Genomic DNA, 27,768 nt, shown 5'->3' on the forward strand with positions numbered 1-27,768 from the left:
GTCAAAGAGGAGAGATAAATTATTTTTTTTTCTCCCTCTGGGAGTTTTAATAAACCAAATGCAAGCTTTAGTTTTTTTTCCTTTAGATTAGAAATTGCCAATAGCAAATCTTTGCTTTGTTGAATTATTCAGCAGAAGTAAAGGTTACTGAAACGTGCACAGATAGATGGCTGGAGACCCAGAGCAATAACTTCAAAAAGCCCTGGCAGCACTGGGGGCAGGAGCCATTTTTGCTCTCAGAGAACAGAATTGTCTTTGTGCAGATAAAATAAAAGCAGTGGTGTGCTTGGACAAATTCACCCTTTGAGCCTTGCTGTTTTATTCAGCAGTCTGCTTTGTTTCTGAGGCCACTGCTGAGTGTACTCTGCAGATAGGCATGGGCTGCTAAGAGTGCACAGGTTATCTGAGCAGGTCAGGCAGCAAGGACATTGTTTTCCAGGAACACTCGTCCAACACCCAGCTGCACAATGCTCAGGAGCTGGATGCACAGATGGTGGCCTTTACAGTATTTGTTACCTGTGAAATTAATTACCAGCTTCATAGATTTTTAATGTGTAATTTCCTTGATGGCTGCTTTCAAGTATCTTCTGGAAATGGCTGTTTGTTCTCCTAAGTATTGATTTTAGGGTTTCGGGGAAGCTTGCCTGGTATATCTCATTCACAGCTCTGCCGTGAATCTCCACAAGGATCAGCTGGGCTCTGAGCATGTAAGCTGCTCTTCCCAAATTTATCTAGGGTTTTCTGTGGTCTACAGCTGCCCAGGAGCCCATCTCCCACGGCCATGAGGAGGGGATTGGGCAATGAATAGCATCAGGCTGAAAGGCCAAGGAGACCACTGTGATGTCCAGCCTGATCCCTGGCTTTCGCAGGCCACAGGGCTCCTCTGCTTATTGAAATGTGTCCCTGAGATAGCTCATCTTTTCTAAAAGGCTGATTACCTCCAACACCAGTAGGAAAACCTTGCCTGGTTTTATTCATGTCAGTTGTTTTCCTTATGGGCAGTCTCATAATAGGTTAGAACATGGTGAGATCCAGTTACCAGGCTTGTTTGTGTGAAGCACCTACTTATAAAAACATTGAAAGTCTAGTGCAAGACCTCTGGCATTGAATATCTGCTACAAAACACGGTGGCCTGTTATAGTCTGTGTTTCTACATGACTCCCTTTCATTTTCCAGAAGCAGGAAACTAAAGGTCAGAAGCCACAAGTTGACATCACCATGGCCTTTGCTGTTGCCAACCACTGGTAGAAAGGTGACTTTATCCAGTGTTGGTACTTTACCCATAATACTCTTAAACACAGTAGTTTTAAGGAAAACCTCCAGATGCTGATATTGGTGAGATAGATTTTATTCTTCTCCTTTATAATGATGTTGGTAGTGTGAATATGATTTGTCATGACTTGGTTTAGCTTTAGCCAGCTGTTTTTTATTGAAAAGCTGATCTTGTTTCACCAGCAGGAGGGCTCAGAAGTGACAGAAGTAGCACCCAAAGACCGAAATTCTAGCATCATCTATAAACTTCTAGCACTGGCTGGTTTTGCTTCTAACCTTTCCTGTTTGCTTAATATAGAAGCTGGAGATTAATCTGTGGCATTTTTGTGTGAGTGAGCTGTGAAGGCAGTTCTCTTCATATGCGCTTCTGTCTTACCAATATCCTGTGTGGGGAGAGAAAAATGGACATTTGCAATAGAAAACCACTGTAATTTGTGCCTTAAGTTATTTTTTGAGGTTGACAGCGCAAAAAGCATTATATGAGCATACCCACCTGTGCAGCTGTTAAAAAAAAAACCAAACTCTTAGCTTTGGGACTGGATTCAAGCAGACGTTTTTGCAATTGAAAGACCTCTCTGTAAATAACGAGGCAATGACAATTGGGTTTGGCACTTCTCATTTCTTTTAATGTTCCTTTTTTTGGCCCTGAGGAGCGGGGTTTGGCCTCTGGGGCTGTGCCCATGGGCAGTGTTTGGCAGTGTCCCTCCTGGTGCTGCTCACTGGTGTGAAGTGCTCCTAGGCTGGCCTCTCTGTTGAGGCTGTGGATGCAGGGAGGGGACCAGTTGCAAGGAACAGCGAGGAGTTGAGCAGTTGTACACCTGGCAGATCCATTTGTTCATTTCCTTAGATCCAGGGAGAGTTTACTTTACCCTAATCCAGTGTTCAGTTAGTAAATTCTGCTGCGAGGCATTGATCCTGTTTCCAAAATCATTTTCCCGGGTCTTGAGGGAAATCAAGATGAGAGTAGGACTACTTGATCTATCAGAGCAGTGCTTGAAACTGCACATACCATGTCATTTTAAAGAGAAAATAGTGATACAAGAAGCTAGAAACCCCTTTTGTCTCCAGAAGAGCTGGAAGGAGGTGGTTCTCTGCACAATTGATGGAGCTGCACAGTAGAGCTCCCTGCCAAAAAGCATTGTATGTGCTGGAAGTCAAGATGGGTTCAAGGGAACATTGGACAATGTATAGAAACCACATCCTGCTCAAGAAATCCTTGAACTGAAAGTGGCTGGGAGCTGGGGAGTGTGGGGGGATTTATTCTTATATGTGTCCCAGTGCTTTTTTTATTTCCATGGTTTTACACTTGCCTTTTCACTCAGAATTACAGAATCACAAAATCATTTCAGCTGAAAGAGACCTCCAAGATCACAGAGCCCAGCCATTAACCCAGCACTGCCATGTCCAAACAAACCCAAACCCCAGCAATATGATACATTTTGCTTAAAGAATTTTTCTGTGCATGCTTTTCATAAGTTCTTCCACAACATGACAGCTGTATGGAATGGAAATTGGGCTCTTCTTACTGCACTAGTGAAGGCCTGCACAGGTGAACCTTTGCTCTGACTAAATATGAGCATTTTCATGCTGCTGCACAGCAGTAAAAGCAATAAAAGGATGGCTTCTGCAGCTCCATCTCGTTATTGGACAGCAAAATAAATGTTATTTTGGGCTTGGAGCATCAAGGGAGGGATTGCTTAGTCAGTTGGACAAATTTTAAATGGCAGAGCTACTGATGCTTTGTAAAGACATGTCCAGGGAGATTGTAAAGCAGCTCTTAGCATATACATTTCTCAGAGTGCTTACAGAAGTGCCTGTCTGGGATACCACAGGTACACTTGATCCTCTCTTTGGGCATGGGGATGAACCAGCTAGCTGATTTCCAGATTTTTCCAGCCTTACTTCTTTTGTGTTTGTAATGCAGGACAGAAGGCCTTGGCATTGCTTTGAGGACTGCTAATCCTAGCAGGGTTGGATAACTCAGACATACCCAAATTTTAGGCCAAGCCATGATATAGTGCAGTTAATAAACTGCAATTCAAGCTGCAGTGCCCTAAAATAGGAAGAAATGTGTTCTAAGCTGGAAAGTCAATTGAGGTGTTTACAAATGAATTGCTGTCAATTGCAGGAGGTTTTTTTGTAGTGGATTACCTTTCTCCCTGTTAATAACTGTGAGTCCTATAAACCTTCTGGGTAGGTTTCAAACAAATAAAGACAAGATGGTTTTTTCACCCCCCCCTCTTTTCCAGTAGACTGAAAAAGAAGGAATGGCTTGCTTCCAACCACTTGTGCTAGCAAACACTTACCTGGGATATTCTGGTGGTCTGTTAAGGCACATGCAGCCCAGGGCATTGCATTGTTCTGGCAAGAACAAGGGCTGCCAAAAACAATACTGAGCTGAGGTTTCAGCTTCATTCCTTATCCACTGCTGCTTTCTTGATGTGCATCCCTTTTTCAGTCAAGAGGATGTGTCTTACAGTCTCAGGAAGGGCAGTGTTTTTCTGACCCCTGGGTTCATTTCTGAATCTTTTCTTTTTTGGCCATCATTTCTGTTAATAATGACAGATTCTCAAAAATACTTCTTTTGATTTGAGTTTGCAGTTCTTCAGCTGCTGCATGGGTGGAAGAGGTTGACTTTTACAGCATTGTGGGAGGCCCAACAGAAATCCATCATTTCAAAAACCCGGGCAGAAGCTGGTTAGCTGGCTGCCTTTCTCAGAGCATCTTCAGTGTAAAAGACACCAAGGGTTGTTAAAATATTCACGTGCCACTGTAACACTAGGGAGGAGGAGATGTCACCCAAAGAAGGTCAGAGTGGGGTTAAATGAATAAATAATGCACATTCAGAAGCTGTGGGCATTAAGTAAAGGCTGAGTAAGCCATAGGTTTTATTTAGGTAGCGTGAAGTTTCTTATCAAATCTGTCAAGTCTAAGGCGGGAGAGCTTTCATCTTTTGCTGTCTTTTTTGGTATAAGAGTATTAAAGCAGTGTGTAGATCTCGGTGTCAATATTGCTTTTAAAGCACATATTTGAAAATACCTTCAGGTATGTATACATACATTAGGGAAAGACAGCAAATAGATTTAAACCTCATAAAGGAAAAAGCCCAACCAAACCTGAGATATTACTGTGATTCATATCATGTTATTATTTTTAAAATTTAAAAAGTTACTATTTTTAAATTGTACTTTGGTGTGTTTCTTTGATTAGAAGTTGAAGAAGCAGTCTTCCATCATGTACTTTGTCACCTAAATAGGGTTAATAACTTCAGTCTTAGGTAATGATTTGTATTTTTGTGAATGTTTTGTCACATGATGTAACTGAAGCTTGAAATCCTAATGTCCTTTACAGGTGGCATGCCAAAATAGATGATTAATGTTCTCTGAACTTTACAGATGATAATATGTCTACCAGAGACAGATTTCATCAAGAGAGTGAAAGGGGTAATTAGAATGAAGGACAGCCTTGCAGAAAGGGGAGACATTTGTTATTAAGAGCCCTATAAAAATATTTCCTTCTGTAAACACAGCTGCTGTATGAAATGTTATTTTAAAATATATTGTGAGTGTCATATAAACGTCTAATTGACAGCTGAGATATTGCAGAATGTAATCTGTGCATGTGGGTCAGGAGAAGAAAGCAATAATTCAATGACGAGCCTTTTTTGACACAGTAGTCACAAATCCTAACTTTCTGCGTGCTTCTTGCTTACAGATTTAGGTAATATTTAGCTTTTCTTATGGGACTTAAGTTGTCCAGGACGTGTCTCCTGCCTGTAGTGCTGGTTTGAGCTGGAGCAAGAGCCTGGTTAAACCCTCTGACACGGTTTGTGGTGGGCAGCAGAGCAGTGTTTCCCTGCATTTTCCCTTCCAAGGCTGGCACAGCCACCTTCAGTTGGCCATGTGTAGATGGCAGCATTTACCTACCGTGCTTTCCTCTCCAGAGCCTTCAGGTGATGGGGATGATCGGTTCTCAGCGCTGCACAAAATAGTCTTTCAGAAAAGGAAATTGGCTATTTGGGCTAAAAAAGGGCAGTTCTTGGTGTTGGTGGGTCCTGATGAGGAGCACTGCCCTTGGACCCTGCCTCTTGGCCAACACACTGGAAATGGTGATTTTCCTTTCCCAGAAACTGCATTCCTGTTTGTTGGGGTGCCATCCGAATCTCATTGTTTTTCACAGTGAAAAATCTGTATGAGAGCCCTCCAAACTGTTTTTGCCTATTTGAGGTTTGCCTTTTTTTTTTATTAAATTGCTGCTTCCTCATTATTCAAGTTTAACTTGAGTAAAAAGAATGTGAGGAATAGATAAATTCTTACATGTCTCTCTTACGTGTAGATTTTTCCTTATTTATTTTAAATCTTTTAAGTAATTGCGTGCATAAGGATTAGATTTCCCCCCCAAAAAACAAACAAACAAACAAAAAAAATATCTTTTGCCATGAAGTCCAGCTTTTCAACAATTAAGATACATTTTTTTGGAAAGTAAACACTGCATGGCACAAGGCAGCCTTTTTCATTTTGCAGCACTGGGTAAAGTTAAGGAGAATTTTCAAATTTTATTATTGCACTTTTCTTTTGACCCAGTCTATCCCCCCACTCTGAGTGTGCTTATAACCTGTTGAATACTAATAATAATACTAATAATAATAATAATAATAATAATAACGATAATGATGATAATAATAATAATGATAATAACAATAGTTATTATTAATAATATTATTATTATTCCTCCTCCCATCACGTTGCACTAAGCAACCCAGCTTATTGCAGGCAGCTTGCAGGCAGCAGCTTCGGGGCAGGTGAGTTCCTGGGACGTGTCTAATGCTGTGAGAAACACTCCAAAATGTGATCTCATGGAAACTTACTGAAAATTAACAGATCTCTCTCCTTCTCCCAGGATCCCATAATCACAAACCATCAGAAATAGCATCCCAGTGCTGCACAGGTCCACTTGATCCCTGTGTGCTCCACCACTGTAAACCTAGTGGCCAGTTAGTTTGTGGAGCTGCCTTGATTATTTCCACCTTGTGGAACAACAGATTGTTTAATTTTACACCAGTTCACACTTCTGCTGTATTGCTCGTGCACACACCTGGGGGAACACCTTTTAACTTTCAGGTTCCAAACCAAGTGTAGTAACTGGCATGTTGGCTTGAGAGGAAAAAGCTGGATCCATAGATTTCCTATCTTGCTGATTCTGTGTTGTTTCTTTGATTTAAGGAATGACTGCAGGAACAGGGACTAATGCAAACTCTGTTGCCTCTTGATAAATACAGTAATCTTATTCTCAGACTGTGGTTGTAGGAACACATTTTACTCCAGTGGGCTCAGCTTACTGGACAACAGTTAGGTCAAATGATGAGGAAACGTTCAGTATTTGCTAGCAGGGATCACAGTTCAGTATTCTACCTTCTGTAAACTCAGAATGTACTGTACAGACTGCCTCTGCCCCAAGGAGTTTGCAGTACAAATAGAATCAGAGCAGAGTGCACTGAGGAAAGCAGAAAGGAAATACCTAAGATTGGGGGAAAAAAAAAAAAAAAAAGAAAAATCTTCAACTTATTATTGTTGACTCATATTTCTGGCTATTATATTAAATATAAAATGAGATGAGAGCAAAAAACAATACCTGGAAACTCCACGGTGTCCAAGAGTAGGAGAAATATCTCTGTACAAGGGTTTTAGTATTATAAGATTTTTATAAGAGTCCATGACTTTGCAAGTTCTGTTGCCATAAGGATTGGCAGTGAAGCATAGTAAAGCAATAAAAGGGCAAGGCGGGGAGCCAGATACTCCTGTTTGTAATTGTGGTGGTGATGTGCAGAGCAGCAGGAAGAGCAAATCAAATGCAGATGGTTCCTGTATGAAGGCCTGACTTTTGTTGGTGATAGTGCTCAAGGTGGTGTTGATGCTCTCCTATCCCTGAAAAAAGGCTTGCACTGGGGATCATTTAAAAAGGATTGCAGGATCGTGCCCTGCACGTCATGGATGGTGCTGAGCTGCAGTCTGAGGCTTCACTTTGGTTATCCTCTTTTCTCACTGAGGTCTCTGCCAGGCCTTACCAACCACTGGCAGTCACTGTTCACCTAAACTGCTTCCCAAACTGTTGTGGTATTGACAGAGAGAGGTTGGGAGGAGCCCACACATTTTCCAGCAGAGAGGTGGGGCCTCATGTGCCTTCTGTGTTCCTGGCAGTGACTTCTTCTTCTTCCTAGACTCTCCTTCCTCCCAGCGCTGCAGCATTTCCTCCTAGGTGCTAACCTAATTTGGTTCTAGTACTGTGTAAGTCCTTCGGTTTTTAGACAGCTTATTACCTTTCTTTTTGTGCTTTAAGGCTACTATAATATAATTTCTCCCCATCTTCATTTTCGAGACTGAATCTCATCTCTTTCAGTATCAGTGGGTCATGTTCAGTGGCCGTAGTCATCATTGCTCCTCTTTCCTGAGTGTTTTCCCTTGGTTCCACACTGGATTCCTGCACTGGAATTTGGTCCAGGGGTTGGAGCTAGGGTGAGCCTGTGAGCAGCAGGACAGAAGGCTTTTTCCCTGTGCCACACGTGTGGCACTCCTGCTCCATGCCATGGCATGTGGCTCTCCTGTCCTGTATCTGGGGCACGTCACTGGCCTGTGTTCACATGGGAAGACCCTCCTCTCACAGAGAGAGGTGACATCTGTGGCTCTTCCCCTGTGGCAAGTGTTGCTCCCTCGCTGCAGGAGATCAGGTCTGCTGTACACAGTTGGCTGGCTTTTATCTCCTTGCTGCCTCCTGGGTGCCTGTGAACCCTTTCCTTGGCCGCCAAGGTGGTGTCCCTCTCCTTTTGTGTTCCTCTAGGGAAAAAAACATGCACAAAACCTTTTACTAATGGCTTTGGAATGGTCCCTCCTCCTTAACCCCCTGGCTTTTCCATGAGAAGTGATGATGACACGGAGCACAATGTGTCCTAACCTAAGTGCCCTCCAGAAGGGACAGATCAAACAGGGCTGGGAGGCTGCTGGTAAAACATCAGAATATATTGACTGTGCCTCGCCCACGGTGCTGCCTGCCTGCTCAGGAAGAATATTGGATCGTGCACACAAGAGCAGTAAAACCTGTGAGAAGACTGCAGGTAGAGAATAAGGCCAGCGAGGAAAGCCTGTGGGAGTAAATTCTTCAGGGGTTAGAAGACAGACACTTTCCTGGTTTACCTGATTAGGGAGAGACAGATCTTAACAGCAGGGCAATCATAATAGCAAGGAAAGGAAAATAGGCAGGCTTTTGGAAAACTGTGCCTTCTGTGGCACCACCACTGCCCCAGTAACTCATGCAGGAGGGGATGAACTGTGGGTGATGTTGGGAATGATAACTCAGGTGACCCACTCTTCTTCCCCTCAGGAAGTGACAGATCTTTCAAATCCCACAGCACCACCAGGCGAATATTCTGCCAAGGAAAGCAATTTTAAGCTCTTCATGAATTAATCATGCTTAATTCATACTTTTATGTTAATACACCCATAATCATGGCAACTCAACCCATGTATAACTGTGCAGCCACAAACAATGGAAGAGACCCAACAAGTGCTCTTGTTGGCATATATTAGCACTTGGAAGTTGCACCCCAAACGTGGGTGTCACTGCTGCTTCAGTAGGACAGGAAAGCACAGACCAAATTGCACATCTACAAAAATATTTGGGCCTCTTCCACTTGGTGCTCATGTGCTTGGCAGAACTGAGACTGACACTGAGATAAAAACCTTGTTTGCCAGGCCTGGAATAATCTCAGTGGACACTTGGGAGAGGGAGCAGCCATTCCCAGAGGGTGCAGCTCTGCACAGTGCTAGCAGCAGAAAATAAAGAGGTGGTCTCTGTCAAATATTGAATTTTTTTTTACCTTGTATTTGAAATCAACTTTCCAAGACTTTTTGTAGGCTTTGAGGATATTCAGTCGCTTTGAGGTGTGTCCCATTTTGAATTCCCCCTAAAATTACTTGTTTGTCCATCCCTCCTACTGGAATCCCCCAGGAACTGGTCAAGGCTTCCTCTGAGCTAAGTATTGGTGTGATAACCTTCAGAAACCTTCTTCCTAAAATATCAGGGAGGGTTGATGCTGGCAGCTCTCTTTGTGTTAAAATGTGGTGCTTTGTTTGTCCTGACCATTTTGTTTTGAGGAGATTTTTGCTAAAATACATTTAACAGAACATTTTTATTAAAGTCCTGGTTTGTCAAACACAATTGCTAGACAATGAATTCTTATGATGAAGCATCTCCCATGGAGATTATTCCTTTTGCTAATTCCTGGAAGGCAGCTCTTCAGTTTCACACAGACATTTTTGTATTTGAAAACATAAAACCCTACACATACATACCCTTTTAAAACTGAGCTGTTGTCCAGTGGATCATTAGCTTAGTCACATCAGTGTGTTCATATCCACTATGTGAATTTTATGCTTTTGGTTTTGTTTTTTTGTTTGTTTGTTTGGTGGTTTTTTTTTTTGTTTTTTTTTGCTTGGCTTGCAGTTGTGAGCTGATATGTTGTCATGGGTTTAAGGTTATTGTTGACATTGCTGGGCAGCTGTACACGAGCAGATGCAAAGGCTTAAGAGCAGATGCCATAATTACAGAATTACAGATGTACTCATTAATTCTTGTTTTTAAATTTACCTCTTCCCTTTTTTTTTTTTTTTATCTCTCCCCCTTTTTAAATGGTTCTCTGTAAGTGCCAAGTGTATTTTCCAAGAGTGTCTGCTGAGGATGGCTCACTCTAAAGCACAGCCCTGTATACAATGAAATTTAAGGCTGTATCTGGTAGTAAACGCAGTAATAACCTGATTTTTTTTTTTTTTTCTTCTGTGCATCAGCTCTGTATAAGTTATCTAGGTTACTGGAGCATTTGGCACACAGCAAGCATTACCTGGCCCTGTGCCAAGTAAGACACAACTTTCGTTGCTGTGGTGCCTGAGTTGTACAAATAAGCAGCTTTTTAGGGAGGAAAAACACATCAATTGAAATGGTCAGTCACCTTTCCTTGGTCACATTTGAGAGAAACAAGATGGTATCGTAGCCATTGTGCAGAGTTACACAACTCAGGGGGGGCGTGTGGTGAGAGTAGCATAAATCTTTTCAGTCGGCATTATTCTGTTGCATGGTTGCTGTTTTGTGTTTTGTAGCAGATGACTCAAATAATGGACCACGTTCTGGCATCGTTACTGAAGCCAGTAGGATTTACAGCAGCAGGATTTTTGATGTAAGTTAATTATGAATTCAATACCAGGAAATAAGCTCAAGTTTAGAAGAATTTAAAAAAAAATAATAAATAAAATTAAAGTGCTGCTCTGTTTCTGTGTAGTCTGATGCTATTATTTGTCAAACTGATTAGCAAATATGTGGTGTTAATCGAGTTAGTCTTAATAAGATGCATACATGAATGTACCCAAAAACCAGAGGAGCTGAGCTGTCCTTGTACATAAATGAGAAAATTGGATGAGCTGCAATGATACAAATGTGGTACAGGAAGCTTGATTAGAAACTACTGGTGAGGTCAATGACTGTACAGTATAAAAATTAGTGCAGAATTTGATGTTCTTTGTTGTTTTGTGATGATTTTATTAGTTCAGCAACATATTTATAATGTTGTAGCTTTATATTAAACTAAAGAGCCACAAATACTGGTGATCATGATTTGCAGCACACTTTCTAAACCTGCAAAGTAGGAAATTAATAAAAAACCAACATATACTAAGCCCAAGAACTGAAAGTTTGATGTTCATCGTGCTTGTACTGAAATGCAGTGAATAAATATGATTTTGATGCTACTTGCATATTTTTAATGTCCTTCTGTGCCAAGAAAGTAGTGATAGTGTGCTTTGTGTGCTGCTTTTTAATGCTGTTCTGATGTCTGCGGTGTTTTACCAGGGGCTGCTGGAAACACAGGAAAAGACTTTTGTCTAACATAAATGGAAGAAGGATTTTTTCCTAAGTGTCAAACTACTTTAGGTCACTAGGAAGTTGTTTTGGGAGTCCTGTTTGCATTTCTGCTGGTTATTAGGCATACATTCATCAGCCTGAAAAGTAAGAAATGGATTGAGGCAGCAGGTGGGGGTTTACCAGAGGTGCCAACAGGTGCTCATGTGTCCTGGGTATGGGAATGTCCAGGAGACCTGGGGACCCCAAAACACTGAAGGAATGTTGGAGCATTTGGGCCCCTCTGGCACATTCCAGGTCACCTCTGCTTGATTTATCCCCTCCAAGCTGTGCTGTTGGTCTGGGCTTGCAAAGCCATATGGGGAGGCTCATTCTGCTTTGTGAGGTTTTTCTTTGTAAGATGGTTTTTTTTGGTTTTTTTTCATTTTTAGTTTTGCTTTTGCTTGTTTTTCTCTAAGGGCTAAGATGGGAGAAGCAGTGGAGCCGACACAGGGTATAATTATCAAAGGCCTCAGTTGTATTGCTCTCTGAAGTCAGCAGGCTGTGGGGGAAATGAAAGGGGGTTTGGCTCAGCCTGCTTCCCTCCAGCTGTGGGTCAGACCCAGTGTGCAGTGAGGGCTTTGTGGGCAGGATGGGTTTGGGGAGGAGAGGTGGCTCTGTATCTCAGACATCATCACAAGGCCATTTGGAGCTGCTCTGCCATCCAAACATAACGCTGATATCAAGCCCAGGGAAACAGAAGGGTTCCCTGAGCTTTTGTTGCCCCGTAGACCAGGCTGGCAGAGCTGGATATAAAGGGAATCACAGAATGGTTTGGGTTGGAAGGGACCATAAAAACCATGGGCAGGGACACCTTCCACTAGACAAGGTTGCCCCAAGCCTTGTCCAACCTGGCCTTGAACACTTTCAGGGGTGAGGCACCCACAGATTCTCCGTGCCAGGGCCTCACCACCCTCACAGTAGAGTTTCTTTTCTATAGCATGTATTAATACAAGGCAGACTGGAGGTTCTGGCAGTCTAGACAGGACCATAATGTTTCTTCTGGCTTTTCTCATTAATTTTGACAGATTTGAGGGGTTTGCATTGCTGCACAAAGAGATTTCAATTAACCCTTCTAACTTGCTTGTATCATAGGCTCATTCTAATTCACTCAGCAGTGTTTGCCAAGTACCTTAGTCCATGCTGTATATATGTGCAAATGAAGGCATTAACCTTGCTGGAGCCTCTGGGGATTTGTTTTGGGGTGACTGAAATCAAAATGTGAGTCCAGCCATCAGTTAGCATTGTTACAAATACTCCCCCTTCATTTCTTTTTACTGTTGTTATTTTAACCCGAATTACTGCACTCATAACTGTAACTTTCTCCCTGGAGCATGTTGCAAATAGATACAGCATTTTGCATACCATCTCATGTCAGGGAATGGCCATGGCCTTTTTGGAGGGCACCTGTGACTTACTGGACTTCAAGAAATAAGAAAACTCTTCTGGGTGTGGAAAAATGCACAATTAATAGTCAAATATACCAGCAATTCACCATTTTGAACAATGTCTTCTTCTAAGACAAAATATGACATGTCACCAAATGGCAGACAGCAAGGGAGTGTGTCAGTGATTAATAAACCATGAAGGAAAGGTAAATAACAGCTTCTGCTTTCCTGTACTATGGTTTGGTCATAGGAAAGGCCAAAGGGGTGACTTCAGATCACACGTGCTTTTTGGGGACTGAGGTTTCTTGCAAGAGGTTTCATTCCTCCCCTTTGTTGTTAGTGACCATATAGCTTTTGGATAATGTCACATTCTGACTGAAAGTGAGGAGTGATGAGGGCTTAGGCTGGCAGCCAGATCTGCTGTGAGCTGCACTGTACCAATCACATCACTTTATACCTCTGTCCCTTGTTTTTCCCCTCTGGAAGACAGATACCATAATATTTTATCACTACGAAGATGCCTTTAATCATGTTGGGGAAAGTCTGCTGGAAGTTTTAATTCATTTCTCACAAATGCTTATATTTCAAGCAGTATGCTTCTAGATGGGTGTGGGTATTTTCAGCTATAGAGTGTTTTTAAACAGAACATCTGCATCTCTACTTCCTATGCCATAAGAGAAGCAAATCCCTGTAAAGCATACCATGATGTCTTTGGGACATGATGCTGTCCCTGTTGCTCTATCACCAGCTGTTCATTATGAAATTATGTTGGTAATTACGTTGTTGTCACCATTAACATGATGAGCTAGTGGAGGCATTTGAGTTGGTGCCATTTTTTTAATTATTCAGAAGTCTTTGCCTGCCTTATTTTCCTTCTTTCAACTGCTTGATGACTTTCTCAGAAAGCTCTCAGATTTATTACACTTGTACCTAGAAAGTACTTCTTTTACAGAAAAGTTTCGCTCTGTCATTCCTCTGTGTTACACTTAGGAAAATAAAATGTGTTGCACCTTATGGAAGGATCAAACCAGGCTGAGATTTAGGAGTCTTGAGGGGGATAGGGTACAAAAGGGAATGATACAAAAAAAAAGAGGAAACAAAACCCCTCAGCACTGTTTTTTAGACCTCTCCATGATGCCCAGGTTTGTTGCTGTAATTTCCTTACTAAGAGTTAATTTCTAACTTTCTTTGGTTTTTTGTATTAAATTTTGCCTACTCTGTTTCTGTTTTCCTGCCCTTTAATATAATATAATCATTTAACTGTAAGCCATTCCGATTTTGTCCTCAAAATACTTTTTCTTTTTTCTCAATTGTCTATAAAACTATTGAAATGCTTCAATTGTGAGCATACAATGAATGATCATCCTCTAATCTGTTCCACATGGATGGTGGGCCAGTTTGTACATTCAGTACACAGCACTCCTTAATTCAGTTAAAACCAGAAAGACTGAGACTGTTGTAACCTACAAGATCTTTAGAAAAAATGTACTTTTTAAAAAGAAAAAAAATTCCCATGCCACATCATAGACACCCTATTGAAGACACAAATCAAAGGAAGTAAAACAAGGCGAAAACACAAAGAAATTGAGCTTAGGTTCAGTCTTCAAAAGACAGAATTATATCTTTTAGTTGTGTATTTAGGGGTTCTTGAACCCTGTGAAGAATTTCTGAATCTTTTATGGTTACACTTGAACATTTATTCTGATTTGGTTTGGGTTTTTTTTGGTTTTTTTTTTTTTTTTTTCTGTGTTCCTCAGAAGGGAACTGGTGATTCTCAGCTCTTCTAAAATTCCTCCCATACATTTTAAATATCCAGAGACTTGTAGTAATGACCAGTGGTGGTGAACTTCCCAAAGGATCAAAGATCTGGCACAATCAGGATAATAACTGGAAAACCCAAGTGCTGTAAAACAAGGAATAGCTGAGTCACTTCAGTCGGGACATCAGACAGGGACCCGAGCATGAAAAGGTTCTTTGGTTTCTCCTATGCTTGAAATACCATGGGAACCATTCTCTTGTGGTATATCTGCTTTCTGCCACACTGAAATTAAGATATGCAGAAGTGCCAGTGTATTCCTTTCTCCTTTCTTTTTTCCCCTTTAAAGGTCTACTAAGATAATCAGAACTCAAAGTTTTTACTCGATTGAAGGGAGGCTTTGGTTTGTCACAATTGCCAGCTGCTGGAGATATTTCTGACCCAGTAATCAGGGCTTGCTTAGGACTATCCACAATAAAACCCAGTCAGCGAGAGATTGTCTGTGGTGCAAAGTCTGGGTGTTGGGGGAGAGAGATGTAATATAGGAATATGTCAGGATCTGGGCTATTAAAATATCTCATTATTGATTGTAGCGGCCAGAGAGCTTAACTTGATAGTTTGATGTAGGTTCTGCATCTAGGGAAGATGTAGTGGATATTTAGGAACCAATAAAAGTCAAATCTCTGAATTTATGCTCAAATAAAACACTCCATATTCTTTATTAAGGAAGATGACTGTAAGAATCCCACATAAGCACACTGTTCCAGCTATTTCTGTGAAGGTCTGGGTTTTTTTACTTGATTTTTCTTCAGTGCACAAGGTCATGTGTGTATTTACAGATATGGTGAAATGATATGCTGCAAAAGGGGAAGATCTTTTTAAAGACTTTTTAATTAGTCTTTAATGCTTGATTTTCTAAATTTGCTGTGTCAAATCCAAAGTCCAACAGCTGAGTAAGAAAATTCAAAAGGTAAGTGAGGGAAACTTAAATTGTTGGCTGACATGAAGAATTCTATAAATGGAGTTTCAGCCACCTTTCACATTCCTAGGCCAAAGGAAATGTGTTATTCAGCTATTTAGAATATTTTTGGAGATGAAAGTTTGTAGCTATATGCAAATTTGAATCTTCATGGTTTGGTAAAGGACTAAAATAGTGGTTTTTATTCAGCTTCAAGAAGGGCTTTATTGCAAAACCTCATCACCAGAAACAGCAATTTTTTCAAGAAAGGATAATCTAGTTGGGCAGAAAAACTGGGTTTTGGAGGCATGTAGGACTTTGTTTTTCGTCCAGGTGTAGGAGCTGGTCTAATAGTGCATCAGCCTACGGTTATCATGTAGGACTTTCTTAATAGTTGCACTCAAGGTTCCATAGCCATGGTGGACCAAAAAGATAACTGGGGAAAGAAATGCCTGAAGATCCAGCTGCCTAAATAAAAATCCTGATACATGGGAGGAAAGCAGAATAAAGGAGAGCTGGTGTGCCCAGCGAGTTGAAGTTCTTGACCCTGCCACCGTAGCCTCAACTGTCAGCTGGCTCTGCTGAGGGCAGCCACATGAAAAGGTCCATCTGTGGCCACAGAAAAAAGCCTTTCTGGCCTCAAGTGGCCTGTGGCCACCGGGAAGGGGCCCTCCAGATCTGACACCAGATGTGAAGCTGCTGCACAAGCCTGCAGTCTGCAAAAGAGGAATATGGTGAAGATGGCATCTCCCTGAAATCTGTAGGAGGATGCAGAAATACTTGGAATTTCTAGCCCTGACCATTCCCTGCTAGCTGTCTGTTGATGCTGGTGGGGGGAAGAAACCTTTAGGCATTTCTATAAAATGGGTTTGTACTTCTAAACGTGAAACAGGAAAGCAGAGTGTTGGCCTTGTGTGTTTTATTGGCTAAAGTCTATTTAGATTCTTATAGAGATTCTTCTCGGAAAGGTGCCACATATGAAATCCTCGTAACTGCAAAGCATCAGTCAGCATTCAGTCCTGTATCTTTAATTCCCTTGCACTCTCAGAAAAAGTCTGTGCTTTCTTTAGTGTCTACACCATGTTTCTGCCATGGCTCTGGGTAAAGAGGGATTTTTTCTGCTGTTTGGGCAGCTTTCAGTGATGGGATGGATTTATCACATTGTCCTGATGGCTGCATGTGTCTTAAATGTCACACCTGTAAGTTTAATTAGGTGATTTATTTAATTTAGAGGTGTGACATTCCCACTCTTGAACTTCTAATGCTTGAATTTTCTAACTTTATCCTTTTTTTTTTTTTTTTTTCTTTCTGGCACGGACTGAAATGTTCTTACCGATTCAATCCATTTCTTATTACATGGCAGTAGACCTCATTTAATTAAATACAAAGTTATAAGCCAAATGGTTCCCAAATGTATACTGATTTAAGAAAAAAAAAAAAATCTAAAAAGAAAAAAACCCAAAAAAACTCACTAGCAAGTGTTTGCCAAGTGTTTGTGTTGGTTTGGCAGGTATTTGGAATTGAGCTTGTAACCAGAGGTAGGACTAGATGCAGAAGGAGTAATGCCTTTAAGAGAAAGTCACCCCTTTTATCTGGGGAAATGCGGAAGGGCCATGCCTGTGTGCATATCCAGCATCTGTGGAAAGGATGGGTGGCTGGAGAAGTTTTTCACGATCCTTAGTGCCAGCCCAGCTCTACCTTGGTGCCACTGGATTGCAGTTTCTGGGCAGACCTGGGAGAGGTCATCATTCAGGATGTATGAGTGTGTTAATTAGTCCTGTTGAAGTGGAGTTCAAAAGAACTCATTGCTACAATCAGTCTGTTTTTGAAACTATGAATGTTGACTGACCTATGTGTATTACTCTTCGACCAGTACTGACAAAATAACCTGCAGATTGTTACGGCTCTGGTGGTCAAGGCAGGGGAAGAAGAACTGCTTGTGGCATTTCTTATCAGTTTTATCCCTTGTACCAATTTGATGTGTATCTCTCATTTGCTGTGAAGTTGGATTGTATTGGGTTTCCATGTTGATGATTCTGTTTTGATGTGTGTTTTAAAGTCAGCATGCTGTTACTTTGTTAAATTAGCCAAGGTTTGAGTAGCGCTTTCCCTAATCCAGTTTTAATTCCCTCTGCTGCATGTGTCTCTTTCGAGGGAGCAGAAAATGATGTCGTGCTTAAATTGCCCTAAAATACCAATCTCAGAAAGAATGAGAATTTTAGCATTGCCTGCTTTGTCTTTAGGAAAACTTTTTTTTTAATCTTCTGGCTTAGATATGTCAGTGTCCTGTCCTGGCTGGTGGCCTTCTGCTGGGACAAGATTGTTTCTTCTCAGTGTCTTTCATCTGGATTTTGGCAAAAAAAGTTAGATGTAACCACAGTAGGTAACGCATTTCCAGACAATGCCTTATTGTCTGCACAAGCTGGATGCAGAGACCTTGCATACTACTTAGAATCAAGATTAAATTACCAACCTTTTGGGCATTTTTATGTAAAATGCTCTTTATTATGCTTTTCTCATAGCTAAAGCATGAGTCACTTGCAAGCCATAATAGATTTTGGCTATGCTGCATGATGAAGTGTTCTGGATGCAGTGAAACATTTAATCAAGACTCCAGGCAGTGCAACTCCCAGTGGTCACCTTAACAGATAGGAAGAAAAAAAAAAAGGAGAGAAAATGAAACAATTATGGCACCTTTTCTTTCCAGCACTAGGATCAATATTTCTTAGAGACCACAGAAGGAAGTAGCTTCTTTTTGAATTTTAATTTTAAGTGATGATGAAGGCAGATTTACACCTGATTTAGACTAGGTGTAAGGAATAAATTTTCCACGAGGAGGGTGGTGAAATGCTGGCACACGTTGCCCAGACAGGTGGTGGATGTCCCATCCCTGGGAACATTCAGTGCCAGGTTGGATGGGGCTCTGAGCAAGGTGAAAATGTCCCTGCTCATTGCAGAGAGCCTGGGCTAGATGGTCTTTAAGGTTGCTTTCTAACCCAAATTTTTCTATTGTTCTAGGATTTTTCTGATAATGTCAATTAAATCACAGTGCCTGTGAACACTCTGGTCTCCCAGCATTTTATAGCCATGCTTTATAAAAGGGTCTTGGTTGAAAATCATCCAATCACCCTATTAAACTTTACATAATAACTCCAGGAAGGTTCTGCAGTATTAAAATACCAGAGTTGGAGCACACAGATTAAAACTACCTGGGAAATTCCAGCACTACAGATTAATCATAACACCATTTATAAGGATCCACACATGTTTGTCTCATGGACAAAGCAAAACATATTTCCAAAGTGCATTGAGCCCTTGGTTTCCAAAACAATTTCAAGGCTGGTAATCAGTAGTAATTCCTGATTCTGTGAGGTAAAAGGGAATATTTCTATAATCCCTATTCTAAATTACTGTTGTCTTGTGCAGGGTTGATCTTTTATTTGATTTGAGGCAACTGGAGTGGGCAGTGGTGGGGCCCAGGACAGTTTTCGCATGCTGTCTTTCATTAAGCTTGACCTCAGACATTGGAATTGAGTCTTTGAAACCTGGCTTTTTAAAATATTTTTTTTTCCCAAACAGTGCCTTTTTAGCACTTTCCCCCCACATTTTCTCCCCAGCTGCAGTCTTCCCCCTGTTAATAGTGGGATTCTTAGCAACATTACATTTCTATTTAGCAGGTTTGCTGGCCTGCAGCACAATAGACTAATGTGATTTTTATTGTGCTAGCGTGCGCTGGGATTGTTTGCCTCCTGGAAAATGGGATATTCAGATGCCTCATTCAGCATCAGCTATTGCCTTGTCCCAAGGTATTTTCTTTATAAATGGGCTTTCCATCTTGTTGTGAGAATTGTAAATGTGCATGATCAGTAGTTCAGGTTTTTCACCTTCCTGAGCTCTGCTATTATTGGGTACTCAAGTAATTTCAAAGCATAAGTGTTTATTTTTCACCCTCAGACTTACTGTTTCCCAGTGATTTAGAGCAAGGTGGGAAACTGGTTCAAGATGGGCTATGGGGATTTTAATATTAATTAATTAATTAATATACAATTTTATTTCTTTTTAATAGGATTTTTCTTCTTTTTTTCCCCCCTGAAAATGTACTTCCAGAAAAGTGCTATACTCTGATCCTTTATCTCCCCATTCCCTTGCCTCTCCAGTTTGGAGGAAGCACCCATGCCCTGGTCCTCAAGCACTGAGTGTAACCCCAACTTCGCTGGTGTGAGTGGCCAATCTGATCACCCAGGTCATTTAAATTAAGGTCAATTAAAAAAAGGAATCTACGCATGCATGCCTGTTTTCCAGGATTAGGGAATGATTGCATGCTGCACAAGGAAGAAGGCTGAAGTGATGAAGGCAAGAAAATAAAATGACTGTTGTTGGCCAGGCTCTTCAGCCAGTGACATGGACTGGGTGAATTAATAGTTGTATTCTTTGCTTTTATCATCTCGAATGATATTATTTAGAATATTTACCAAGGGAGGGGGAAATAAAACCCTTTCACTTTCATTCAGTTCAAATTGATAATGTGCTGCCATGGTCTCCAGCAAAGAAGAAAAAGCTCCTTAATTTTGTTTTAAGATGAAGGATCATCTAATGACTTGGGCATAAACAAAAGTCTTCAGTGTGATTTGTGGCCACGCTGCTCATAGATTCTTAGATGGTATCTCCTGAGAGAGGCAGTGAACGTCACGGCAGCAGGCAAAGGGATGACTCAACACCATATAAATTGAAAGAAAAGCTGTTGCCTCTGCACTCTGTTTGATCTTTAATCAAATAGCTGCAGCGTTTGAAGAGGTATTGAACGCGTGAGGCATCTGGGAGTTCCTCCCTTCTCAGATCGTGTTCTATCTATAGATCTCTGATCCAGTGTGTGCCATGGATAGCGTGGCTCCAAGCAAGAATTACTCTTTTGGGACTCCCAGGGAAACTTGCTGCTGCCATGAGAGCTCATTCATGTTTCCTGTGTCATCTTTTTTTCCTCCTCTCATTGTCATTTGATAGGTGGAAGAACTTCAGGAAACTGTTCTGTCTGTAAACCCTCCTGACTTTGGACTAAAAGAAAAACTAAATGTTAATAACCGTAGTAAAACAGAAGGGTAGGGTCTGGCCAAGTGAGCCCATTGGTTTATGGAAGGTGTTATGATTGGTTAGAATCTGGCACATTGCCTTGCAGGGCGATGTTTTATTTTACATACCTTTGTAGCTCATAAACCCAGTCACTAAAATAATTTCTTTTTCCAGAATAAAACTCTCATTTGAAGCTTTTTATGTTGAGCGTGGAACTTGTCTAGCCTGTTCAGTAATAGTTACCTGGGGTACTAGTATTTTTGAAGTGGAATTGGAGTTTTTGCTCTAAGAAGTGTAACTTCATCTTTTAGCAGCTGTTTCTTAATTCAACAAATTAGTTTGAATAAGCTTAGGAGTAGTTCATGTCCTAAATGCTTTAATAGAGCTGTGTGCTTTAAAACTTGGGGTCTTGATATGATTCCTATTATCTGTTAACAGCTGAAGTTTATCTGAATGGGAAAGAACTATTTTTCTAACATCTACATTCAGAGTAAATTGAAGCAGAACTGTTTGAGGTGAGTTCTGCCCTGCCTCAATCTGTTCTGAATTTGTTGAGGGAGAAAAAAAAAAACAACAAACCAACAAAAAAACCACAAGAGGCTAATTTGAGCAGCAAATAGGAATTCTAACAAGATCAAGGCAATTAATACTTCCCCTGCTTTGAAAATGTTTGTGACAACAGGCTGCAGCAATCAAATTGTCACAGATGAGGATGGGCTGGCCATCTGTAACTGTGGCAAGGGCAGGGCATTATTGTGAGAATGTTATTAAGCCTGTGAAGGAGAAATTTGATTCATGCACAGGGAAATTTGTGGTATTGTTTGGCTTTCTATATTGCCGGGCTCTGTGGTTTGTTGTATGCCTCTGTTTTTGCATCTTAGCTTGAGTCAAACATTAAACAAGCACACAAACAAAACTAATAACAAAAAAAAAAAAACCAGGCAAAGATGGTTTGCATTGAAACTGATATGTAAAATTACTGTGTTTATTTTACGAGGGTTGGTAAATAAACAATGTTTATTTGTCTGAAGAATAAGCTCTGAGGGAAAGCTTTGATTTTTTTTATTTTTTTTTTTTTCTTTTTTTCTAGATGTATTAAATGTGTGAAGGAAAAGCCCTGTACTAGACTTGGTACAAAAGTAGAGTGATTTTGTGGAGATTAACGTGCATATGGATTGACCAAAACTTTCTGATTTTTTTTTTTTCATTTTCCCTTGAACAACAAAAGCAAGACAATATTATGAATCTATTAATCACTTTTCCATCACAGTCTTAACAGATTTAGGAGAATCTGTAACTATTTGTGTTCTCATGGCTTCTGCAGAAATTCAAGGCTGTTCAGAGAAGCAAAGCCCCCATCAGTACCTGGACCACTGGAGAGGGAAAGTTGGAGAATAAAAAAAGGTGGAAAGACGCTTAACTATCTTTGCTGTTTCTGTGTTTTATTATATTTGAGCCCTCTGAGTGGCAGCAACAACTTTTGGGTCTTGTATTAAAGTTGCTTTTGATACAAATAGGAATTGAGGCTTTGTCAGATGGAAAGTTGCAGAAACTTTTCTTGCAAAGTGCAGTACTTTGAGTGCTGTGAGGTGCTTGGTTTGTGTTGCCTCTGCATCCTAGATTTGCAGTGAATGACGAGTTCGAGGTCAGGGAAGAATAATCCTCATTTTGGATAGATTTGGAGACAAAATTGCCCAGATTTTGGTGGCATTTATCACTTTCCATGTAGCCTGGGCGTGTTGCTTCCTACAGCTCTACAGGCACTGGCGGGTAATGGTTCCCTGCTTCCAAGGTTTGGATAAATCCCTTCAGCTCCCTGTGGTGTATTTGAGGTTTCCAGGCCTTTGGTTTCCTAGATATTTATTCTTGTACATGCTGCTGTTGCTGGTGGGTGGTTTGCCACCAGTGTGATCTGGGAGAACAGCAGATGATCTCTAGACCCTTTTGAATGTGACTCCTGTGGTGCCAACAGCTGGTGACACCACCATGACCACCTTGTCTTGCCTTCCTTAAGTCCGGGGCAGAATTACACTTAATTTTTAATTGGTAGCATATGATAGAAATCAAACCATGTATTTCCTAAAGAGACACACATTGATTTCTTTATGCAAATGTGAAGTGGAATTAGAAAGACAGAAGCAGTGGATTGGGAAAAGGTTTCATTTAGATCTTTGATTAAAGCTTTGTGGTTTTTTTGTGATTTTTTTTTTTCTTTTGTGTGATAAGATACAATCTTCCAGCACCCTGTGGCAATGGAAGACTTTGTGGTTGTGGTTCTCCTGTGGGCTTCTGCTTCATGTCAAAATTTATGGGATAATTTCAAAGTGAAATTAATTTGTGAGCTCCTGGACATTCAATTCACATCCGATCTCATTCAGAGGATGTATGACATCCTCTCTTAAATGAAATGTAGCAGACTCTTGTTTGGGGAAAATGTGATGCTTTTTCTCAGATCTTTCTCACAGATGTCTTAGACCAGGCTGGATGGGCCCTGAGCAACCTGGTGTAGTGAGTGGCATCCCTGTCCCTGGTAGGGTGGGTGGGACTACATCATCTTTTAGGTCCCTTCCAGCCCACACCATTCTGTGATTCTATGATTCTTGCAGTGAAATTTCTGCAAAAGAGTGCACCTAGAGATCTTACTCCCAGTTCTGTTTGTAAGCTGAAGTAGTAAATTCTAGCAGAAGTAAAAAGATAGCTTTAGACACAGATGCTAATTAGACTTAGCCAATGGTGAATTAAGAAGCAATACACATTATCTAAGCCCTGTGGGTGAGTAATACTTCATGGTGTAAACGCTCTTTAAAGATGTTGTGTTTTTCTAAAAAATTCTTATCCTTATTTGAGAATTTCTTATTTTTCCACCATTTAAAGCATGTCTTCGGTATAAAATACAGTTCCTTTGCTTACATTTGAACTGATTTTTCAGAATAAAATTACCTCTTTCATTCTTCCTTTTTTCACTTCTCCGGAATCTGACTTTGTAATTCACTCATTTGTCCACCGATCCTTAGCCATGAGTATTCCTGGATCCTCACTATTTCACATAATCCAAGCTGCAGGCGAGGCACAGCTCCTACCCCAAACCCCCCAGAAGCTGTCATGTATTTTTCATATGATTTGTACAAAGGGTAATCTCTCATCGTGAAAATGGGTTCTGGTGGTGAGGCATCACCCGCAGCTGAAACATTAGCTGTGAATGGCACGTATGGTAGGGAAAAATGAACTGCAGAGCTGTGCAGCTGCTTTACCTTGAAAGCCTGGCTGGGGAAGTGCTGCCCTTCGGGGAGGAAAGCAGGAAGAGTGTGCTGTGCCAGTTCACAGGCAAGGAGGGCTGGCAAAGTCCTTCGTCTGTCATTTCTACCACGTCCCTCCCGTTTCTGTGATTAAATTGTCACCCAATCTCCTTGCAAACCAGCCTAGGCTGGTTTCTTCTCCCAAAGTTTGTGTCTGGTGAGGTGGTTGTCAGTCACTGCTCGTGGTGCTCTGCTCAGCACTCCTCGTGCTTCTGCTGCCAGGGATATAAATTTAACAATAAAACCTTCTGGGCTGATCTGGGTCAGGCTGTGAATTGTTTTGTGTACCATTTCTGAATGACCAAAGGGATGAAATAGGGGATAGAAAAATAAATAGTGGCCTGCTATAAAAGACCCCTGGTTTTGCCTCCACTTCCATCACACATAGCTATTGTATTAATACTGCACTAATACTAATATAATATTTCCTCTGTGTTTGGGATCATCATGGTGATCAAGACAGAACAGCTTGGCAGTTGTAGGTCCCTATGAAAACAGAACAGAGAAGAAAATGTTACGACAGGGGACTAGAAACAGTGGAAATTGTAGACTTTGGATCACCAGAAATGTCTGTGTTGGTTATATCCAGAGCAGCCCAATCCATATATTTTCAGCTGAGTGCATGGACAGTCCTCGTGGGTACGGGCATAGCAGATACTGTAGTGTAAATGATATTTTATCTGTCAATCCAGGCACCTTCTTTAAGTCATCCATACTTTTGCATTTTACCTTTCTCTGTTCCTTGGTTCTTTCAGCTACTCCTTTTCTCTTTGGTGGGTCTTCAACGTTTGGTGACTGTTCAGTATTTTGGGTCCAAAACCATACATTTTTTTCCATGATAAATATAAAACAGCTGTGTCTTCTTTTTCTATTTCATTCCAGACCCAGCAACCAGGGAAAACGTAGCTCTGCATCTTCTTGAATTAGGATCAGCAGGGCAGCAATCTTGCCTATGAAAAACTAGAGATAAAGATCACAAAAAAAACCTTTCAGGAGCTATCATTCTTGGAAAGGCATACAAATATGGCATGTGAAAAGAGCATTTGTTGAGTTTTGGATAGGCAGGGAGAGTAGATGCTAGTGGGTGCTCCTAAAGTAACGTTTGTGCTTGCAATTAGAGGAGAGTTTTGAGGGAGAGAGAAAAGCAGATTATTTGATATAAAATATATTAAGTGCAAGGGTGTTTTTTTCCCCCTCTCGGAACGGAGAGTTGCCAATATATAAACATTTCAGAGAGAATTTTACACCACCTCATCTTTATGTCAGGCAGCATTTAATGGTTGAACGATCTCCTGCCCCAGCACTTGGCAGTTATTCTCCAGGGGCTGACTTTGAGGATTACAATGACAGTCTATCAGTGGATCTTTTCCAATATAAACTAGACTAGGACCATTTAAAATCAGTCGCTATCAACAAGTCAAATTAACTTTATTTGTGTTAGAGGTTTTCCTAGGAGTATTTTATAACAACGTGGAATTTTAATATCCGGACGGGCTTTTCCTAATGCTGGTGTGATTTGGGAATGTGCTAATTCATGTGATTAAGAGCAATTTACCTGATTTCTTTCAGAATTATGTTATTAGTAACATTCAGGTCCAATCAGTGTCCAGGTGCTCACTCAAATTTTTTCCTATTCCTCCTTTTTACAGGTAGAAATAACACTTCAAGATATAAATGACAACCCACCAGTCTTCCCCACAGACATGCTCGATCTGACTGTAGAGGAGAACATAGGAGATGGATCTAAAATACTGCAGCTGACAGCCATGGATGCTGATGAGGTAGGAGCATAATTTCAGTTTTGAGTGTTGGTAGTAGAAGTGCCATTCTGGACATGTTTTTTTTCCTGTTTTCTTCATCCCTTTGTGTGAGCTTGGCCTTAGGAATCATGGCAGTCATTCACAAAGTTCTATCCACTATTGTGGAGGTCTACACTAACTCTGAAACCAAGGTCTTGTAGTTGAGCCCAGTTCTGAGATGTGCAATGAAATTAATTTGAAACAAACCTTGGAGAACAAGAAAAATTCTGATAATGCCTGCTTTCACTTTGACTAGACCTAACAAAGATCAAAATTATCCCTTCCAAAAGAAGGTTTTATTTTACCAAAAAGAGGGGAAAAGAAATAATGATGAAATGTGTACTCTGCATTAATCTGTTTGCAAAATAATTTTGCCCTCTTAGATTCATTACGATGAGAATGCTGCAACTAAGGTGCTATGAAGAAACTACCGTGCTATTGATGCATTCATTTATTTTAGAAACTTAAGTTATAAAAATGTTAATCATGTTATTTTTGCTTACTTGAACTGCTTCTTTCCGTGAAGAAAATGACTAAAAAGTCAACAGATTAACACAAAAAGTTTGTGTTGTCATTAAAGTGCAGATAGCAGACTTGACAGTAATAAGCAGTTCTTGCTTTCAAATAGTGGGGCTATTCAAGCTCCTCAAGAGAATTTTATTCCTGGCCTTTTTTGTGTTAGCTTGGTTAGTCTTCCTGTGATTGTTCACTGGTGTACTTAATCTCGCCACTACAGAGGGAACCACGGGAACACCCCCGGGAATGGTGCAAATGTGACTGCAAATATTTTGGTTTCCCTTTATTTTCCAGTAGTAGCCTGATACGCAGACAAAAGCCAGGATTTTGGAAAGGTGCACTTCTGTAACAAAAATTCTAGCTGCTTGTCTTTCTTTTAGGAAGTAGTAAATACTGAACTACCACTCTGTGGTGTGGTATGGAAAATATATCTAAGATCATAGCAATATCTTATGCTCCTTTTTAACCATTCCTGAACTGCACCTAATCTGTTACCCATTCTGAAGCACTCCGTCCAGTGGGAGGTGATTTATTACCTTAGAGAGAAATCAGCCTTTTTATCAAAAGGAATGATTTCAGTTTCCCCACCAGATTGAGTTACAACATTTGTAACTCAGTCTCTTTACAAAGAGCCCAAGTTTTCCTAGCGATGTGCAGCTTAGGGTCAAGATACCTCTTTATTCCCCCGTGCTTTTTGCAGCTGAGGGCACAGTATAAACCAGTATCACACGTGGCTCTGGTTTTAGCTGCACTCTGTTAGAAGGATTCTGGCTGGTCAAACACAGGGTGAAGAATGTGGTCACCTCTGAAAATTCTCATGAGATGTGATGGCTAAGCCAGACAATTGGAGGAAAGCGTGTGACGTGCCCATGGCACACCTGAGCACACAGACGAAGCGCCGCACGCAGCTCTGCAGGGCTGGGCACCTGCAGAAGCCTGTTTTCTTTCCAAATATCCTTTTGTCAGTCAGCTCATTCTGACTCTTTGAAACAACACCCCAGAGAGAAAGTTTGGCATGGGCACTCTGGTAAGGTCAGGTAACTAATGCTTGTCTCTCCTCTCACAAATACAACCGGGTGTTTATCTCTGTTAATTTGCTTTTTTAGGCTGGAGTATTTGAAACAGCCAGAGAATTCCTTTCTGCCTCATCTCTTTGATCTTCTGTTCATTGCAGAAGTGCCACTGGCATGTCAGCAGCAGGTTTCAGCTGTCAAATCTGAGCTCTGGCCTGGCACCAGAGGAGGGCACAGTAAATACCTGCCTGCATTTCCAGGCACCATCAGTACGCAGGGTTTAGGTTCTCTATCTGACGTTAAAGGCTACCAAACCTTCAGCATCCTTAAGGCTGTCTTGGAAAAAGAAGTATGGGACATTTTCCTATGTAGTATTACTTTTCCTTAATTTTCCTTTCAACCAAAATGATCAAAGTCCACATGAATGCTTTTTTTTCCCCCCCAAGAACAAATTAAGTTTTTTGACCCAAAAGCAAATGCTTTTGACTTGCAGCACACCCCAAGAGCTCAGAACTATGATTTTAATGATGTGTGATTTGTCACTTTGGGGTTTTTTATTTACATGGATAAATATATTTCCATGCAGAAACTGACCTTTGAGGGGCTGCTGCAAGCATGGCTTCCATGAGTTTCTCCCGACCATGAGCTGAGGCTCTTGCCATGCGTGGTGGCTGGAAGTGCTGCCACATAGCTGCCCCAGGTCCCCCCTGCTTCCATGCCTCCCTCCCTTCCTCTCCTGCTCCTTCCATCCCATCTCCAGAGAG

General features: G+C 41.0%; 1 protein-coding gene across 1 annotated transcript in view; it reads left to right on the forward strand.

The window, feature by feature from the left end:
* Positions 1 to 27,768, forward strand: part of FAT4 (FAT atypical cadherin 4) — a 123,419-nt gene that overhangs the window by 37,186 nt on the left and 58,465 nt on the right. Inside the window, exon 2 of the mRNA XM_058838096.1 lies at positions 25,326 to 25,457. Coding sequence (XP_058694079.1) covers positions 25,326 to 25,457 — 132 coding nt within the window. The remainder of the gene's footprint in view (positions 1 to 25,325; positions 25,458 to 27,768) is intronic.

This window comes from Poecile atricapillus, chromosome 4 (assembly GCF_030490865.1).
Source record: "Poecile atricapillus isolate bPoeAtr1 chromosome 4, bPoeAtr1.hap1, whole genome shotgun sequence".
In the NCBI taxonomy this organism is placed as follows: domain Eukaryota; kingdom Metazoa; phylum Chordata; class Aves; order Passeriformes; family Paridae; genus Poecile; species Poecile atricapillus.